The sequence below is a fragment of the Magallana gigas genome, chromosome 7 (assembly GCF_963853765.1).
Source record: "Magallana gigas chromosome 7, xbMagGiga1.1, whole genome shotgun sequence".
Lineage (NCBI taxonomy): Eukaryota > Metazoa > Mollusca > Bivalvia > Ostreida > Ostreidae > Magallana > Magallana gigas.
In genome coordinates this window covers 48,392,457-48,413,272 of record NC_088859.1, presented here as the reverse complement: position 1 = coordinate 48,413,272, position 20,816 = coordinate 48,392,457, and the positions used below count along the sequence as shown (strand labels likewise).

Here is a 20,816-nt window from a genome sequence, read left to right as displayed (position 1 = left end):
ATTCTTGTAGTAATTCTCCAAAGATTACGGAGCGCATTTCTTTCATGTATAACTAATAAATATGAAATGAAGTATGAGTATGAAAGATGTATGTTCTAATGGATGCAACTGTTTTCTGTGCTTCTGAAATTGACCATAAACTCATCTTGGCAAGCAGTATATACAAACTGACAGTCGAGGCAAAAAACTTATGGGTCAGAAAAGTTGACCAATTACTGCTGAAATAACAATGAGTTGCTCTGAGGCCACCAATCCAAGTGTTCAGTGATCCAACAGTTTGAACCTCTGTAAGACTGATTCAAGGTAACAGAAACACACCAAATGATACTTAGATCAGTCAAGTTTTTTCGACTGTTCTAAAAATTAGTATTTTAATCTTTAACTGTATTGAGATCACATTCAGTCATATTAGCAGTTACTTACAGTCCTCTGATAAAGACAAGCAATTTATAAAGCATTTTGGACCAGAAACTTTTACTGTCTAGTGTCATGTATGCACCACAGGGTTCTTGTACAGCCTTTGTTACAGTTTCTACTAGATGCTTTTTTGCAGGTTTATGGCCTTATGTTGTCCACTCACTCAAAGCTACAAGTCAATTCAGTTTTATCTTCTTATCTTTCACTGAATTGACCACACATTAAGCATGCTTTGTGACATCTAAAAGACCCTTGCAAGCATATCATAGTGTTGTGGATTGCCTTTAGAGTCACAGTATTCAAATTTTTTTTACAAGATATCCTGGAGTTGCTTCAAGGCCTTACAATAAGAGTTGTCACATACATTAATTTAATAGTAAGGTAGTATAGCATTTAGACTCTATTAAAAAGCCAACAAATAAATCCAACTGTAAAGCTAATGCATTTCAAGAAACTTTTTATTAGAACATAAATGCTAACATGACCTTTATCAATAGTTCAGAACTTTTGTCCTAGACCCTATCAGTTGGGTCCTAACCACGATACCTAGTAACTTGGTGATTTAATGAAAGTCAGATCTTCATCAATCAACACTTTAACCTTCCAAGTAAACCTAAGTTCCACATTGCAGCCAAACCATATCGAAGTTATACAGCATACAAAGTCCAAACATCCTCAACTACTCACCAGGCATCGTAGTGGTCCCCAATGGTAAATAAAACCCAACACCTTTAGAAATTGTCACATTCTGTGTAGAAGACCTGAGCCCGTTCCCTCAGCAGCTGATTAGCTGCCTCACATGTGTGTGTGTCTCAGACAATTCCTCCCAAACAACATGTCATTACAGAGAACCCAGAACAGCTTAGCCAGCACATCTCTACACAAACACTGCTCGGTACTACATGTTAGTAGTTCCACTGTACAACAGCTGCCTCCCCAACACACAACTCCAAGAATGCAGCCAAGTAAACACTGGCAAGGTACAACAATCAAAGACAGTTTCACTTGATAACTTATTTAATCATCTACATTTCTTCAAATCCACACCATCAACAGTTCACATTGGGAAAATATTAACAAATTTTTCTGTTCTGTTTTTTAAACATCTTTAAACTAATGAAAATACCAATAAGAAAAACTCTGAAAGAACTACAATAACAAGTAACTAAAATTGTTATTTTATTTCATTTTTAAGGCATAAATTAAAATTAGAAATACTCATAATATTATGGTGTGTATAATTGTTGTGTTCCTTCCTTGTCAAGGGCACTCTAGACACGTTCCTGGTGTCTATTATTTCTGATCTCTAAGGTCACACCGACAGGTTTTTGGGGTAAAAGGTAATTAATTAAATGCGACTTTTGGCACAAAAGTCAGACCCAACTCAGATGATTGGTAAATACAAAGAATCAAATTAATGATTACTGACAGATATCTATGTATACCTAGAGAAGGAGGCATTAGACTCCTCCTTTAAAAATCATTTATTAATTAAATTTGATGGACATAGATTTACCATACTTTTGATCTTCAATAAAATAAATAAATTTTTACAGATTATTGCCCTGACCCATAAAAATTATTCCCTGGATTAATAAAGATAAATCTTTGATCGCTTTTTAGCCAACTTTTTGGCTAAAACATAAAAAGTCAATCAACAGCAGGACCATTACCTGAACGTCATCTACCTGACTGTTCTTAGGGATCACAGAGAGTACCCGGTAGTTTTGTTTAACAAATAATTTATTATACAAAATAAAAACATCTTCCTAGACTAGATTTTTATTTTGTTAGAATATTAACAAAATTCATCACATACTGACTTGCTCTGATAAAATGAATCTGTAAAGCATTTTTAAAACAGAATAAGTTCTCTTCAAAATTTAACAACCTTCAAAAGCAATATTACTCCAACAATAATTTTTTTTAAAGAATTGAACTATTTGGGCCCATTGGACTTCCATGGTCCCAATATATAAACTTGCAATAGGACCATTGTATTTCATTGTATGAACTTTTGATTTAATTTCATGACATAAAAAAATATTATAAACCCTGTTTTCCTTCAAGAAAGACAACTCTTCAAACTCTTCAAACTATACTTTCTGAATTTTTAACCCAATTTAATATGGAAATTCATACATCTTTCTTAGCAAAGCTTTTGCATAAAAATCTTTTAAGGACAGATATATACACAAGATAAACTGACCCAATAAACTTTAAATTAAAGTGTAAAATAACTCCAGACTGCCAAGATGAGTGCTCCAAGACAAAACACAGACAACAGATCCAGGCCACAAGGACAGCCGCCAATCAGTGAGCAGGGAATCCCCAATACTGTAAACAATGGTCAGATGGACAAACAAAAGCTATACACAAAGCAAGCTCACATACACACCGCACCCCCATTACATATTCGAAACAAGCATTATTCCAAAAAATATCATCACTTCAAAACTTGGCGTAAGTATGCTTTTCATTAATACCTTTGTCTTTAACAGCAAACAAAACAATTATAAATTCAAAAGTCCTGAAATCTACACATTGTGTCCTAAAAAGCAGCAAGATTTTTTCGAAATTCCGTGCAGCAGTTTAAGACTGACAAACTGATGGACGGCCAAAAACATTATACCCCTCACAACTTGTTGCATAGGGTATAATTTTATTGATACAAAATTGTCTATTGTTTTAATTGGTTGATAGGCAGAGGATATTCTATTCTAGAATCAGATTCAAGAGCATACTGATTTTTCTCGGACATTATAGGTATAGCTATTTTAATTTCACAAAACAAAACAAACAGAGAAGCAAAAGGAATTAAATTTGACCGTGAATGGACTAGGCCTTGTGTGAATCTGAGCCATAACCATTTATCTCCTCAATCAATGTTCGTTAACAGTTAAATATTGTAAAAAAAAAAATGAAAAAAACTTTGTGTATCAAAATACAGATATTTTTTTTTTCTTTGTGCCTAAATTATGTTTTTATTAGGTGTGTTTTAGCGTAAGTCGGTTAGTGTGAGTATATATAAAAAGTAGTCACCTAGCAAGATTATTCATGCGCTTCTTTGACCTCTTGACCCAGGCTGGTGTTATATATATATAAATTGTATAACAATCAGGAATGAAAGATCATAATCAAAAATATATTTAATAATGTAAAATTTGGGGGGGGTTTTTCACCTGTTTTTGAAACAAAATCCTCTTTCTATACTTGTCTCTGTAATCTAACTGATACATGATCAAATCTTCCATAAAGCCCTTCTGGCTATATGGGATTTATTCACATGACCAACCTGTATTTATATCCCGATATATACATCAAAAATTGATACCTTATTTGTTAAATATATGCGGTAATTTTTAACCCTCTCGTAAAATATATAGGTAGGAGATATCTCTAGTAAAGTACTTCTTTTTTTATATCCTGTGCATTGTGGAGCAATACAAACAGGTTTGTATTTTTACTAATTTCTACTACAGTGTGTTCATTCATTAAATAAATAAACACTTGAATCAAAGGATATGATTTAAATGCCTTTAAGACTGATTAATATTACTTTAAATAAATGTTCATTGAAAACTTTAAAAAAATCCACACGCACTGAAAAAATGGATCACTGTGGATGGATAAGTAGATGGCAGGGGTCTTGTCTCTTTTTACCCGGTATTGGTGGAAATATGGTCAAAAATGTGGAAAAGTTGCCTACCTTTGAAATATCATACAAGTACCAGGTGTCTAGCTTAAACATTTCTCAATGCACAGTCTACAAAACATGAAAACAGTTCATAAGATAGAGCAGGCAACATAATAACTACATTAAATGCGATAGTCACAGAAATATCAAATATACAGAAGAAATATAGGCAACATAATGCATGTAGTCATCTTTGGAAATATAAAGAAATGGGAGACTGTCTTATTTATATAATATTAAAATTCAATAAAACCCATTTTTTTTCCTCTGTTGTTAAAGAAGAATTATCTGTTACAAAAGCTACATCCCTAAAAATTTGAAAGTTTGTCTGCATGAAGTAATATGTTTCATTCAAATTCTTTGTTTTCTATTTTCAAGTGACTATATAATGCCAAAATAAGTTTTGAAGATGTACTTCAGATGTCATAACAGAGACTTGCATCTGAAATTCTTCACAAATCCTTAACATCCCCAACAAGAGAAGAAGTGCAGTTTGTATGTAAAAATGGTGATTCTCTATTGGCATACAGAAATTTCTCCATATGAATTATATACATGTATGGTTGATAGCATGTTTTATAGAATGTATAAAGCAAGTAAAGTAAGAGCATCAACAGTAAAATCATTCAAATGTCTGAACATTTTTGTGGTGTAGATTATTATTCCAGTGTATGTGATGAAATTAAGTTAAGGTGGTATGGGACACCTGTCAATATTAATGTGGATTATAGTAAATTATAATTAAAATACTTATATTGGTTTAGAATTTTTAAATTTTACAATATTTAACCAAAAAATATGTTTAAAATTTTTTTAAAGGATTTAAACTCATGAAATACAGATTCATAGTAAACACTTTAACCAACTGTGCTACGCTATTAGTTAACAATTTTGGGAAAGAAACTATTTATCAAAGTACACTTGATTTTATTGTTTATTTTGATAAATAGTATGTCACAATATGGAGGTGTCCCATACTACCTTAATCAGTCCATAAATAACTTGAGATTTTGTACCCTATAAATTCTAAATAATTTATTTGATAGAAACTGTAGCTGTACCTTATGTCAATGCAAATGTTACCAAAAAGCCACAATATAGATTTCTTGCTACTTGTTACTAATAAAAGACCATTTTGCAAATCTTTCTCTAGATGATTTATATTTTGAGACAGGCAAATTCCTCTCAAATGCATATTATCATTCGGATATCCACTGAAGTTTTGCCTTACAGGCAATTATCCAGAACTAAGTTACATTAGCAAGGGACTGTCCCAAAATTTGCCAAGGACTTGAGTTACAATAACTTTAACATAGCCTATTAAATGAAACCCTATGAAAGTAATCATGTCAAAGACTACAAAATTGCATTCCACATTGAACTAACCATTAAAGCCAGAAAGAGGAATCTAGATTTTGAAACAGGATTCAATATTATGAAGACAATAGAGCCTTTCACGATTATAAACTGTGGTACTGCTCTCCTGTAGGGCAAATTGATATATTTTATAGTCTGTCCCAAGATATTTTTGCCGCATATTTTCTTAAATTATTCAATATTTATAAATACCTCTTGGTTTAGACGATGTTCATTCAATAGTATGAAAAAATCCCAAGATTTCCCCTTTGAAACGCCCCCTCTAGCTTGTCGGGTATCAGTACACGGCTAAAAATAAAAAGTCTACGAGGTTTTTCCATTGCCAAGGAGATGAAGACGCCCGGATGATAACGTTGAAAAATTGCGCGAGGGGTCCCGAGTATTTCCGAATGGAGAAAAGATGTCAACATTCCCCATTATAAATCTCCGTAGGAAATCTGTTTTCGTTCCTGTAAATTTTTACGAGGGGAAAATGATAATGTGTGAATGAAGTTATCTTGGGAATTTTCCCTTTCATCGATTTTAATTGCACTTCAGTCACAGGTATGTGTATTTTAATTAAAAATCGTTCAAATATGCAGCATAAATATCTTGGGACAGACTATAGCAAAGTTTTACTATAGATAATTAATTTAAATGATGTAGATTAAACAATTGACATTACGCCATATTTCAAAAATGTTTGTCAATCTGCCCTGCAAACAAGCAGTACAGCCATTACCATGAACGGGTCAGGGTCTATAGCATGTAGCATGGAATTAGGCTAATATGAGAATAAGATAATTTAATTAAACGCATGGGTTGGCATTTCAGCACCACTACTTTTCATTGAGCTTACAAAAACAAAAAATGAGGATGACACATTTCTAAATCATGACAGACTAGGTGGGTGCAATGTTCTCATGATATGGGTATAATCTTATTATCATATCATGATTCAATGTTTTTTATCTTGCCAAAAAAGTTTGCTTTTCTTCAGACACTTACTTACGAGTGTTCGGTTAGAAATATAGAATAGAAATAAATTCTAGCTGACAAAACCTCTTATTCATTAGCTTACATCATGACTGAATGTCAACTGCCTTGAGTAATCACCTATTACAACTTTCAACCAGTCCCGGAAATGCAAGTGTTTTTTTCTGCCGCCATTCGGGTATCCCGGATGTGACAAGTGACGTAATAAGATAAATAATATAGGAAAGGTAAAAAGATTCAAATTAAATTGAATGGAAAATAAAACTTATGTTGAACACATATCAAGTCATTTGTATGTAATTTAACATCTCTCGTTCTGGGCTATTCTGTGCGTACCTCAGATTGACTAACTTCCGGTTTAAAAGAGTAAAGTTGAAAACCGAAAACCGAAAGGGACAAAATGAGATGATAACGTGAATTAAGTTATTAACACACCAAGTAAGAATAATTATTGTAAAATTACTAAGTGTTTAATCTACATGCATGTTTATTTGATTCAAATATATGTCCAATCATATTTTTGTGTAATGTTGAAACCGGCAGAATATTGGGACATCTTAACTTCTCAAGACCCGTTGAAGAAATAGGCTGTGTGAAGGCAGATTCACAAAAATGATGCTGGCAGGAGAGAAATAGCTTCAGTTTTTATTGTTATTATGAAAAAAAAAACCAGTTGATTTATCCTCTAGGCGATTGAAGTTTTGCACTATATGTAAACTTTGATTTCCTTCTGAATCCTCAAATAAGATTCATTTATTTCTCTTTCTGAGGTCAAAGCTAACAACAGTCACTGGATTTTATAAAACAATAAACATTGTGACCATAGGACCGAGCACAGATTTTTTGGTTTGATTTTTGTAGAAAAGAGAATGAGATTTATTAACATACAGTTGTATGCTCCTGCCTATTCAAATCGTAAACTGATCCACTTCGTGGATGTAGGCTATGCCTGTCCACTTCTCAAAAGAGAATGAAATCGTAGGCTATAGTTAAATTTAATAGTAGCATGTTCAGGCTACAATTATGAAGTCATATTTCATACGTCAAACAAGTTTTGTCTTGAGAAATATCTGAGCTGTAGAAAGGCGATCTTGATAATTTTTTTATTCTCATCTAATACTTATTAAATTTCAAATTTTTATGTCGAATGAAATTTTTCCAAAATCTCAAAGGTCGGTAACGTCGATAAGGACTAGACTTGATTGAGTTAACTTTGTCGAGCAAAATTGCTGCCAATATAATACCATTAAGCCTTGTGAAGCTTGTGAAGCAGGTTTCATCCACCTCTTACTGCACTCGGTATAAGATAAACATGTTTTTGATGTTGCTATAGTATGTGGCAATGTAAGCATAATAACTTTCTAATGAAATTTGTGGAAGGTTTAAATGATACTTTTATAAAAGGAGAATTAATGATGAACCAGACTAATGGCCCAGGCGCCCAGATTCATTATTCAGGTGCTCTACCCAATGAGCTATCTGGCTACGGTATTTGAACCAGTCTGACCATCACATTTCTGCCCCACAGATGAACAACCCAGGTTGAACCGTTCTTTTCTCTGGCAGGAGTTAACCTTTCTGAGTTCAAAGGGTTGGAGATGGCTCAAAAGTAACGAAATGGGAGGGCTCACTGAATCTCTAGTCAGGTGCTTTACCAACTAAGTTATCAGGTGCTGGAGATCAAATGCATTTGACCATCACAAAAGAGACAGTAATGTTTGCGTCTGACTTCATTTTTTTCTTGTTCCTCTTCGACATATCAACAAAGGAAAGTAACGTGAAAGTCTTACACCCTTTCCTCCCCTCCCTCAGCCACCAACAAATGTTTGCTCTGTAAACTCATTTCAGTCTGTGAAGATAGCCTTAAGATATGATCTTTCATGCTGCATTATACTGGTATGTTATCTAGACAAGTATTAATGATGAATGTTGGTGATGTAGTAAGTGGGTTAAAATTAAATTTATGATGTGTACACTAAACACTTTCCATCTCTTCTTGATCTCATTTTCAAAAGAAAAACTCTGAGTTTTACTACTTGCTACTAAGTACCGGTATTGATTGTGATTAAACCAAATGAAAAAAATATAACTTTTACTTGATGTTTACATTATCTGTAACACAGTAAATATTGATTTGTTATATCCCATTATGGGCCAAGCCATTGGGTTAGCATAGTAATGTTATTTAATTTTAGAAAAACATCTCAATTAAATAGAATATCAGACACTTGTCCCACTAGTGTTCAACATTTCCTTGATTTGATTTGTTGGGTTTTGTTCCTTAGAACTGAGTTTATTCATTAAAAAAACATAACAAAGCATAAAAAATAAGAATGGGAAAACCCTGATAAGTACAGAAAGAAAATACTTAAAATGTCCCAGGAATTCCTAGATTAGTCACATTAATGTAACAAAAGAAAGGAAATGATTAATACAGGGTCAAATATTTGAACCATCGTTAGAATTTTAAACATGCTTTATAAAGCATGTTTCAGTCACTTGAAATGTTGTTATGCAAATTGGTTTTTGGTTTTTTTTGACAATGAATTTATGCCTGCTAAGGTATAGGACACCTTCAATATTAATGAGGATAAAAGTCCAAAAATTATTTTTAAAATTTTTTTGAAAGATAAAAATTATAAAAGCCCCAGCCGGATTTGAACCCATGACTTACGGGTTTGTACTAAATGCTCTAACCCATTGCGCTATGCTGTTAGGTTACAATTTTTGAAAAGAAGAACAATTATGAATTTATACTTGATTTTGTTGTTTATTTTAATCGGAAGTATGTCATAATATGGAGGTGTCCCATACCACCTTAAATCAATGTAACTATTGTGCAGTGACTTTCCCCTGAGTTTTGGATGTTGGTGATGAAAAAGTTTTAGAAAATGAAATAAGAGAGTGAGATAAATGCTAAATTTGCTATATACCCCAACTTGATGTTTTTGACAAAAACAGTTTGTAAGAATAGAAATTGTATACCTGGTACTTGTATTTAAAAGAAAAAGTACACTTCTAGGGTTTTATCAAAGTAATATTATTTACAAACACAAAACAGGAAGCAATGACAAATATCATGGCTGTGTTTACTTATGTTGATAAGGATATCTGGTTACAATCAGGCTAAAACAGATTTTGCATAAAGAAAAAAAATAAGGAAGTACGGAGTTATGCTGTTAAAGTGTTTGTAGTAGAAGGAGGAGTCTGATAGGCTGTAAGGTGCTCTGTGATTTGACAAAGTGTGCTGCCGAATCTTCCAACATCAAACAAATTATTGGATCCAAGTAGATAAACATTACTTGACTTGGTCAAGTAGAGAGAAATGTCTTAGACAAATTATTGATTGTAATGGTGTTTGTTTACATTTTTGATAAATCCTTGGTCATTACTTTTTATATTGGTAATTATAAGCATGGTATCAACATTTGGTTGATGGATTATGTAATAGTGATAATTGATTGTTTTTAAGTATCAATGAGAATAGGTCCTATTCTTTCTTGGTTTAAAAAAAAATGTTTTGTCAGATGGATATCTATCTAAATATTGCATATACCTTAGATGTTTTATTTTAAATAATCTCTTGTACAGTAATAATGCTGAATGTTTTTCTGCATTATAAATTAATGGTCTGTTTGTAAAATCAATAACCAGCATTAGCAAACATAAAAGAAACATATCTTGTATGCTGGTAGTTAATGTGTGAGGCGTATTAAGGCACTGTGAGAAGTTAAATCATTGATGGTGGTTTTGTGGTGATGTTTTTTACAGACTGATTGAGGATGTCGGTTGACGGAGGAGACAGCAAGAAAAACGTCAAGAAGACCCCGAATGACTTCATATTTGGAAAAGTCATCGGTGAAGGATCTTACTCAACAGTAAGTCTTAGGTGTTCTGTCTAATCAATATTATAACAACTTGTTAAACTTTTTGCAGGACTTCCCTTACAGCGAGTAGAGAGTAGACTGTGTGGGTGCTGCCCCTGTCCATCTATCTGTAGACTTAGTGTCCCATCACTATTTTATATGGTGCTACTTTATGCTATTTTTTGTGTTGGATGGCCATGGATTGTGTACATGTAGTTCATAGGTCTCTCGATATACTGCTTTCAGAATTAGACATACCGGTACATTATAATGTTTTCTCAAAATATTTGCAGAACTTATAGATTATTTTATTTATTACCTTTTGATATTTTTTTTAGGTATATTTGGCAAAAGAAGTAGATAGCAGTACAGAATATGCCAGTAAGTAGTCATCAAATGGAGTGAATGCAAACTTAATAAGAATTGTTGTGGTAAATAAATCAGAATTCATGTTATTTATTATCATCCTGTTCTTAACACTATACAGGAGCATGTTTTTGTTTTACAAAATATTTTGTAAATATATTGTGTTATATAAATTGTAGTCAAGGTGCTGGAGAAGCGACACATCATGCGGGAGAGGAAGACGCAGTATGTGATGAGGGAGAAGGAGGTATTGATGAAGCTGAACCACCCCTTCTTCATCCGTCTCTTCTACACCTTCCAGGACACAGACAGACTCTGTAAGATACCACTCCGCCTCAGGCTAAACAAGACTCATGTCTGACATAATCTTATCAGTCCAAACCAGACTCATGTCTGACACAACCTTATCAAGTTCAAACCAGGCTCTTGTCTGATACAACCTACCGGTTATTAATGAAAACCAGACTCATGTTTGACACAACCTGATCAGTCCAAGCCGGCTCATGTCTGAACCAATTTTATCAGTCCAAGCCATGCTCATTTCTGGCACAACCTTATAAGTCCAAACCAGACTTATGTCTGACACAACCATATCAGTCCAAACCAGGCTCATGTTTGACACAACCTAATTAGTAAAAAAACAGACTCATGTCTGACACAGCCTCATCAGTCCAAGCGGGCTCATGTCTGACACAATTTTATCGGTCCAAACCAGGCTCATGTCTAACACATCTGTACTAGGCTAAGCCATGCTCATATCTGACACGACCTTATAAGTCCAAATCAGGCTCGTGTCTGACATAACCTGATCAGTCAAAGCTAGGCTTATATTTGACACAGCCTTATAAGTCCAAATCAGGCTCGTGTCTGACAGTCAAAGCTATGCTCATGTTTGGCACAACCTAATCAAAACAAACCAGGCTTATGTCTGACAAAACTATTTCAGTCCAAACCAGTGTCAGACACAACCATATCTGTCTTAGCACCCAAGCCAAGCTCAAGTCTGACACAGTCTTATTAGTCAAAACAAAACTCATGTTTACATTACAAATCCAAAGCTAGCTTATGTCTGACACAACATTGTCAGTCCAAATCTGGCTCGTGTCTGGCTCGAACAATGTATATATAACATATAGCTATATGTTATAGTACATATAACTTGCAGTGGAAAGGTTGTTCTGTTGTGACCCAGGAGGGAATTTTTAAAATTAGATATTTGAAACTGGTATAGAATTCAAAGTACATCAATAACCTTGCAAGCAGTAAAAAAAGTCACCTGTATAAATCTTACACCTGTAAAAATGTGTGCCTTACGTATGTATACTTATTGTAGAATGTATATAAAAAATTTAAAGTTCCTTACAATCTTCTTCCGGTAGATTTTGTGTTGAGTTATGCAAGGAGAGGAGAGCTATTGGATTACATCCACAGGTTGTCCTCTTTTGATGAACCGTGCACAAAGTGGTACACAGCAGAGATTGTTGCAGCATTAGAATACCTCCACTCCAAAGGAATCATACACAGGTTAGTGCAAATGTCTCATCATTCCAAACCTTTATTCTTGTACTAGTGTTTCATGCAGTAATTTAGAAAGTTCACACTGTCAGTTTTATTTTTTTGTTCCAACATTTCAGAGATTTAAAACCAGAGAACATTCTTCTTAATGATGAAATGCACATACAGATAACCGACTTTGGCAGTGCTAAGATCCTGAAGGATGTCAAAGGAGAAGAAGGTTGGGACAGTTTCTATTAACAATACAGAACATCATTTAAGAAATAAACAGCAATTTAAAAAGTTCACCGGGATATGAACTTGGTTGGTCACGTTATCAAATCCTTTGAAGCCCTAAGGGCTTCTCGGTAGATTTAATAACGTACCAACCAGCTTCATATCCCGGTGAACTTTTTAACATTGCTGTTACTTATATTTACGTTTGAAAAAGACAAATATTTCAGAACTGTTATAATTACCGAGATTTTTTGTTTAAAATAATCCAAGCAACAAGCGATAAGCGCGTGCTATGAATATTGTGACGTCACAAAAATGTTCATACAGAATTGAACGTTTTCGCTATTCTATAGGTTCATATAAGGAAATGTATTTGCAAATGTAAATATTTGAAGTTTCATAACCTTTTCATGGTGTCATTACAGTACATTACATTTATAACATTGTTAAAATGATCAGCACAATTTGCCACCCCAATTTGTTTGTATTCATTAAAAGGCTTTATTGCATTTTTATGTCAATACAAATTCAATTACTTTATCACATTGTTTATCCCAAATTACATTCTACAGGTATATCTTTACATAAAAAAATTTTAATGATCTAATCATGCTCTGGGTTTTGTAATACCTGGTATTATTACAATGTAAACGGTAGTTATATGTTTTGTTTGTTTTACAGAAGCCCCTGTCAGTGGGCGGACCACTTCCTTTGTAGGCACAGCTCAGTATGTGTCTCCAGAGATCCTTACAAGTAAAAAGGCTTACTACAGGTAAGGGCTACTACAGGTAAGGGCTACTACAGGTAAGGCTTACTACAGGTAAGGCTTACTACAGGTAAGGCTACTACAGGTAAGGGCTACTACAGGTAAGGCTTACTACAGGTAAGGGCTACTACAGGTAAGGGCTACCACTCCCATTATAGGACACTTATCTCATAAACACTAGTCTTGGGGAATGGTAATACATGTATTACTTGAACAGTGTAACATTACACTGGGGCAAGGGTCCCTTTAGCAGAGCATTAGCACAGTCTTAGTTTCATCTAATATTTGTTTTAAAAAGCTTTGAATAGAGCCTTTAAGCCATTTTTACAATGTAAAATGTTGATCTTTCATGGTTTGTTTTTAACAGTTCAGACCTGTGGGCATTAGGTTGTATTGTGTATCAACTGATGTCTGGACTGCCCCCGTTCAGAGGAGGGTAAGTATTTCTGTAGTCTTCTGACACTCTTACTATCTCGTGTCAATGACGAAGTCAATCAATAAGGAAATGATATACGGTCTATACATTTTAGTGAAATAAGTAACCCATGTTCAATTTCTGCCACACTTGGCAATCAAAATACAAATGAATGAATCATTTCTGACAAAAACAATGGCAGTTTCCTCAATTTTTGAAAAAGACAAAGTTAAAAAATGTTTTGCTCTTTACAATGTCCTTTGTTTGACAAGACAATTTCTAAAACACAACACAACTGGTAAAATAAGATAATTTATTCTTTTTCTTTTCCATTCAGACATGAATATCAGATATTCCAAAAAATAACCAAATTGGAGTATGAGTTTCCGGATGGATTTAGTGTAGTTGCACAGGACTTGGTGGAAAAACTCTTGGTGCTGGATCCAGAGCAGCGATTGGGTTGTGAGGAGATGGGCGGATTTGAGAAACTAAAATCCCATCCGTTTTATGAGGGAATTGACTTTGAACATATTCACGAGCAAAAACCCCCTCCCCTCATTCCCTTTCTTCCTGCTACCTCTACAAACCCAGAAAATATCTGGAGCAATTACAGGGTGTGTTAAATGTTCAACTCTCTTTTAATGATTTTCTGTTGCTTAATTTATAAGTTAATATACTCTTATTATCACAAAGTTAAGGTACTGTATTTTGCTTGCTTAATGTTTTTTGATTGCTGATGTAAAGTTTGCTATAAGGATTCTCCAGCAAACAAGGGAACATCTGCTGTAGGTAATGAACTCTATTTGCTTTTTACAGTATATCTGATTTAATAATTTGTTTTTATAGCAGCCTGGGTTTGATGATGCAAGAATGGTGGAAATAATAACTCAAACAGTGTGAGTAAGAAAAATAAAAATGTAAAATGAAAATATATACATTCCACATATTTTTTGCATGTAAAGTGTGCGTAAAGCTACTGCAGGCATAACACTGTAACACACACAGGGTATTGAAAGGTTGAATGATGAGATTTATTATGACGTCACAAACATTGAATGCTGTTAAAGTGCAACGTCACAAGTGAAAGTCCTCTTCATTGTCAGTAATTTAAAGCAGGCCCTTAGAGATGGTCACTTACTCAATGATATCGAGTTTCTACTGACATTATTGCATTGGTTCAAACAAGGTAGATTTTCATTTGGTTATGCTTTACAGAATAACTGATGATGAGAGAAAGAAACGACTGGATGACCAGAAACAGACGAATAAATACCACAAGTTTGTGGAGAACAACCTGATTCTGAAGCAAGGATTTGTTGACAAACGCAAGGTAATCAGCCATATCAGAAATATTATCAAAAAACATAGTCAAAATGAAATGAAATGTTATACTGATGAATTAGACAGATATTCTGTGAATTATCTGGGAGTTCTGTTTGCTCTGTGTAGGGACTATTTGCCCGCAAAAGAATGTTGCTATTAACGGAGGGACCCCACTTGTACTATGTGGATCCAGTTAACCAGGTCTTAAAAGGACAAATACCATGGTAAGGCGTTTAATTAAGTTTACCAGATCCTTAGAGGACAAATACTTTGATTTGACATTTGATTCAGCTCACTAGGTTTTAAGGTGGAATGTTACACCAAAATTTTCTTTTTTATTTTTTTAATGAGAAAGTGGCAAATGATAAAATATCTAATAGATAATGTCGGTAATGTCAATAAGACATTTTATTTTTTTTTATCAAAGTTATTTACGAAAATAAAAAACATTTTTTGTTCATATCCATCAAACCTATGGATGAAATCTTGTATATAGAACTATGTTTCCGAGAAAAATATAAAACAATCATTTTTAAAAAATAAATTGAATCAAAATGGCAAAATTTTTTAAATTATTGCTTATTTTCAAAATATGAACAATCTCGATTAAAAACAAATTGATTTTGATCTTAATTGCAGAAGAACTAAAAAAAACATTTTCCTAATTTGCAGTTAAGAAACCATTTTAGTACAATATTATTGTTTAGGAAATTTACAAATCTTATAACAACAAAATATCCATATTTTCAGGCAAAGTTGGTATTTATCCGGTATTTAAATTTTCCATCATTTGAGTCGGGATGGGTTTAATTTTCATCGGTGTGGTTCACTTTTTGAAAATTAGCAATATTTGTAAAAATTCGAGAAATCAAACTCTAGCGATCCTTAAAAAAAAAATTTTGGTGTAGCATTCCACCTTAAAGAGATACAATACCACGGTATGGTGTCCAGGAATGTTTTGTTCTGACCTGTTCATAAATTTTCATATATTGTTGAAAACAAAATGAATTGAATAGATTTTCATTATTGATAAAAAAAAACTTGACAACTTATATATATTTAATGAAAAAGTTGATTTCTATATGTGCATTGAATCTTTTCATAGGTCAGAAGAATTGAGACCAGAAGCAAAGAATTTTAAAACCTTTTTTGTTCATACGGTAAATATATTTAATTTACCTGATATTTATAGTGTTTTAATTTTTTCAATCTCTCAAATATTGATATTAAAAATTGTGCGCATGAAGTTAATAGATCCTTTCAGTTACTCATCGAGTCCAAAACAAGCTGTGCTGCAAAAATTTATTCAAATGCATACTCGATCGAATTGTGATATGAAGTTAAAGCACTTTTTTATATGCAGAAAATTATTTATATATGTATGTGCATAAAGAGGTATAGCGCACTTAATATACGATTTGGCCTCAAATATAGCCTTTTGCAAACATCAGACATTTTCGATATTATACAATATTTGGTTTAAATATATTCAAAGAAAGGCAAATTACACAATCACCATGCTCTAATAGTGTTAATTATCTTACATGACATCATTAAAATATTCAGGTTTTGTTAGGGATATATAGTAAAGTAGTATAGGATAAAAAAATTGGATATTTGACTATTTGAACCACTCTAAACCAAAGACATCCGATTAAAATTAAGTTCTACAGGAATTGTAGTACATGTTTACATTGAATTAGTTTTGGTTTAACGTGGTCTTCGTACTGAAAAATTAGACAAATATTTCAATTAGTGTCTTTTCTAATACAATCATGTGTATAGCCATATATATTGAAAATGCATCTGCTGAAAATGTTTGATGCGTTGCCTAGTGGTAACAAGGAGGTCTTTTTGATTTTGTGGTCGCTGGATGGAATCCACTAAGTAGTAATTTTTTTTCACTTAAATGAAAACATGAACAGAATAGAGAGGTTAACGAGGCCGGGTCTAATTTGTTCTGCCCTAGATTTTTGAATGAAATTTTTTACATGAATTTCTACTGATATAATAATTATTTTAAGATAAAAAAATAAGACATTTACCACACCGTTTGTTTAAGGGGTCATCACAAAGTTTGTTAATCTTTAACATAGGACCCTATGGGATTTTGCTTGAAATGTATCAATTTTGCACATTTTGCACATTTTTTTTAAACTTCTGCCCTAGGGATTTCTTTTTCAGTTCTACATATTAAAGTTATTGCTAAAAGGCATCAAATAGTCAAATAAAAAAACCCTTTTACCTCCTGGTTTGTTCCAGGGGTCTTATCAAAGTTGTTTTTTTGTAAGCCCAATTTCCCAGATTTGTCGGATAATGGCTATTTTTTATTTAACTAAGGCGGAAATGGTGATCTTTATAGTATTATTAAAACATTCAGACATATTTAAGCAATAAATAAATTTGTTTTGCCTCGGACTAGAATGTTGCGACGTCATTGGATGAAACGCGTCACGTGGCTGCCTTACAAATTTCTTTAAACAGTCAGTAACAAACCTAATAAGTGTTTTGTTTTGTCGAGGACCTAAAGTTTGATATGTAAACAAACGTTTGTGTAGAAAAGCAGTTCAAATAACGTTACGTCCGCCATGTTGCGCTATAAATTTTGACGCTTGCCTTTTAAAGAAATTTGTAAGGCAGCCACGTGACGCGTTTCATCCAATGACGTCGCGACATTCTAGTCCGAGGCAAAACAAATTTCTTTAAACAGTCAGTAACAAACCTAATAAGTAATAATATAACATCACATATTAAGGGTCATTAATATAAAATTCATGGTTACTGTCTCGAAATATATGAATTAAGCTATATTTAGGCGGGTTAAGAAAACGTGACAGAGGGTTAGGCTTGCTGAACCCTCTTCACGTTTTCTACCCGAGCCCAAATAAAGCTTATACTTCGAGACATTTATGTTTATTCTACAATATTATATCAATTTTACGCATCAAACGTGATATTTTCAACAAATTTCGCTGAATATATGCAGTTGAAACTATCACGCCATGGCGTCAACAAAGCAAAAAGATGACGTCACAATACAAATGAAACGCTGCGCGAAAGCGTGCGTACTCGTTCTGTACTCGGCCTCGTTAAGTTACATGTATCTATTCTTCTGGTTTTTGAAAAAAAAATTATCTTGTTTAATTCAGTTTGAGTATGAGCACACCCAATATATATATAGATCTCTTCTTTAACACATGTACTCTATTTACACTTAGATCCATTGCTTTTTGCTTGAACTTATCATGGTTCAGAATATCAACTACTATTATACACAGAGTTTTCCGAATTTATGACAAATCAGTTGTTACAGACACCATTATAAAATCAGTACAGTGTATATATCCAGGTTTCGAAAATCATATTGCGACAGCTAGGTACCTGAAGCTATTTTTAGTAAAAGGTACTTTCCATCCAAACACAGATTTAGGCGAAATAATGGGAAAAGGCACTATACCTCTTTTACAAAAGAATTTTATCTCAGACTTTTAGATAGATAAGCTAATTTTTTGAGAAGTTTAACTTTAAATGAGATTCATGTATCTATCTCCTTAATGAGTTAAATATTAGTTCATACATGTATGTTATTAAAATGAGCTTATCCTGCTCTATAGTACATGTATGAAAGTAATTTATTACTGAATAAGCATTTGTTGATTACAGCCAAATCGTACGTACTATCTGGAGGACCGAGAGTCTCGATCTGAGGAATGGGTTGCCAAAATCTCAGAGGTGTGGCAGCAATACTATGGCAACAGAAACAACAAGAAGTGATTGACGGATTAATCCAGCCACTCGCAAGAGGACGTGGTTTATATTGACAAGTTATTTCATTGGATGTGTTTTATCCGGATATTGTAATTGATATGTCCCAAGAACTGACCACTGCCAACAAGTGCCCCCTCAGTGTGTGGGAGGAGTGTAGTGTGGGACACAAGACACAAAGAGTGGACCTGCAGCAGTCCTCCATCTGTAGACCTGTAGCAGTCCCCTGTAGCCAAACAACTAGGAGCCAGACAGATACTTTCTCCCCAATGAGGACAAATATACTCATTCCAGGGTATTGAGTTTTCCTGTAGATTTTTATCAGAGATTTGAGTGATTGTGTTAAGAAATGCTGGGGTAGTTGTTTTTAATATATGCATGAATTACATATGTACTGTCTATCATTTATTTATTGATCAATATAAAGTACTAATGAACTTCAGAAAGCCTGTTAAATGTCAATGCAACTTTTTAAAATACCATGAATATGACCATTCTCCCAAGGATTACGGGTTGGGAATGTTGTGTTCCTATACATGTAATGCACATCAAAACTTCAATATAACCAACCCTATAGGGAATTTGCAGCGATATTGAATATTATTTATTTACTGTGGAATCATTAATCTTCGTGGGGGCCAATTTTCGTGGATTGCTTAAATTTTATAGGTTCGTGGGGACGTAATTTCGTGTATTTTCTTATACCTACAAAATGAAATATTACTTTATAACCCTAATATATTATTAGTGGAGGATGTTAATTCGTGGATGAGAGGTATCCACGAAATCCACGAAAACTGAGCCACCACGAAATCTAATGATCCCACAGTATGTCCCAGCAAATTCATATGGAAAAATGTCATACACTGTACTACATGAATTGTTTAATTTACTCTTCCTGTAAAACTGAATTGTCCTATTGGGAGATTGGTCTGCCCCTGTGTGCAGTTTTTTTATGCTTCTATATGGTGCAGGACCATTATCTGATATGTATCTGAAAAAGGTTGGTCCTACTGATGTACAAAAATCAGGACAACAGCCTTCCAGTATCATTAAAACAAGATAACAACAATATACCCAAACTTTCTGTAGAAAAATATTTCATGAAAATTAATAATTAAATATTCTCTACATATAAACAGTTTAGGATGCTGGGACTTGTGTAGAATGAATAGAATGATATGTATGGTTAATTGTACAGAATTACATTATGTTGAATGATGGGTATTCAGTCCTTTATTTCTTGTCAAATTGAGCGAGATGTTATGTTTTTCTGCTATGCATGAAAAAAGTTGATAATGGATGTATGTTCATGTGTACACATGTATTTACAGTCTTTACAAATATTTCCATGATCTTGTTTTTTAAAAGAAAAAATTATTTTGCTTTCAAAGGAATCAAGTTTGCTTGAAAAGAAAAAAAATATTTATTGTGCATTCCCTGATATGAAAGAAATAATAATTAAAAAGAGTGTAAAAACTGGAGAAACCGCATCAAGGATAATAAATTTTGTATATAGCTTTATTCCAAAGATTCAAAGTGGGGTATTGTGTTTATTTCATTGAGCTTAAATGGTTTTGTATTAATTTTGTCATGATAACAGAGTTATGTCATGTAGAGATCTAAATTATTAGCATGGATTGTGATCACAGATTTAATGATCAGTCTTTGATTAAGCAGTATTTATAGAAACTTCTTCAGAATTGTCGAAGATTGATCATGATTCACAGAATGGGAGGTGCACTGTTGATTCCAACAAACCAATACTGACTGAGTGAAGCCGATGCATGTCTGGTGGATGTTCTACATCATTAGAATTTCTGTGAACTGTGTGTTAGAGAGCTTCCTAGAACTAATAACAGTTACACTGTATCTTACTGCATTATTTATTGAATTTTTCAACAACAAAAAAGAATTTATCGACTTGTTTCAATTAATATTTAAACTGTGATATTATATATGTACATGTATGAATATACTGAACTTATTTCCTCTAACAAATAAATTGTTATTAGATGTTTGTTTACATGTCATTCCTCTGAGGATTATGGTTACAGAACTCTTCTACATATCAGTATTATTAATATGCCAGTAAGCAAAATATACTTGGATCTCTTG

At 33.3% G+C, this 20,816-nt stretch overlaps 2 protein-coding genes across 8 annotated transcripts in view; one reads left to right on the top strand and one right to left on the bottom strand.

Moving 5' to 3' along the window:
* LOC105331771 (myocardin-related transcription factor B) overlaps nucleotides 1–6,681 on the bottom strand; it is a 32,497-nt gene extending 25,816 nt beyond the window's left edge. The window contains exons 1-2 of one of the 4 annotated variants that reach the window (XM_011434118.4): nucleotides 6,552–6,681; nucleotides 4,127–4,183 (exon numbers count right to left, since the gene is read on the bottom strand). Coding sequence is in view for 1 of the 4 variants with exons in the window: in XM_011434103.4 (XP_011432405.3) it covers nucleotides 1,105–1,111 (7 nt within the window). In the remaining 3 variants the exon portion in view is untranslated. Of the gene's footprint in view, nucleotides 1–1,104; nucleotides 1,315–4,126; nucleotides 4,184–6,478 lie in introns of those variants that run through there. The other 3 variants (XM_020068651.3, XM_066065990.1, XM_011434103.4) reach the window with 3 other exon arrangements.
* A 78-nt stretch (nucleotides 6,682–6,759) lies between these two features.
* On the top strand, nucleotides 6,760–20,718 carry LOC105331792 (3-phosphoinositide-dependent protein kinase 1). Of its 4 annotated transcripts, none has more exons than XM_020068657.3 (14): nucleotides 6,760–6,904; nucleotides 10,238–10,344; nucleotides 10,671–10,713; nucleotides 10,878–11,015; nucleotides 12,078–12,222; nucleotides 12,333–12,433; nucleotides 13,111–13,201; nucleotides 13,563–13,631; nucleotides 13,948–14,224; nucleotides 14,457–14,506; nucleotides 14,826–14,940; nucleotides 15,060–15,157; nucleotides 16,039–16,093; nucleotides 18,597–20,718. In XM_020068657.3, the coding sequence occupies exons 2-14, from the start codon at nucleotides 10,249–10,251 to the stop codon at nucleotides 18,705–18,707; spliced, it is 1,389 nt and encodes a 462-aa protein (XP_019924216.3). In that variant the 5' UTR covers nucleotides 6,760–6,904; nucleotides 10,238–10,248; the 3' UTR covers nucleotides 18,708–20,718. The 4 variants fall into 4 exon arrangements, with proteins under 4 accessions (XP_019924216.3, XP_011432453.3, XP_011432437.3 ...); XM_011434151.4 differs by lacking the exon at nucleotides 6,760–6,904 and adding an exon at nucleotides 9,610–9,753; XM_011434135.4 differs by lacking the exon at nucleotides 6,760–6,904 and adding an exon at nucleotides 9,694–9,814.
* Nucleotides 20,719–20,816: the final 98 nt, after the last annotated feature.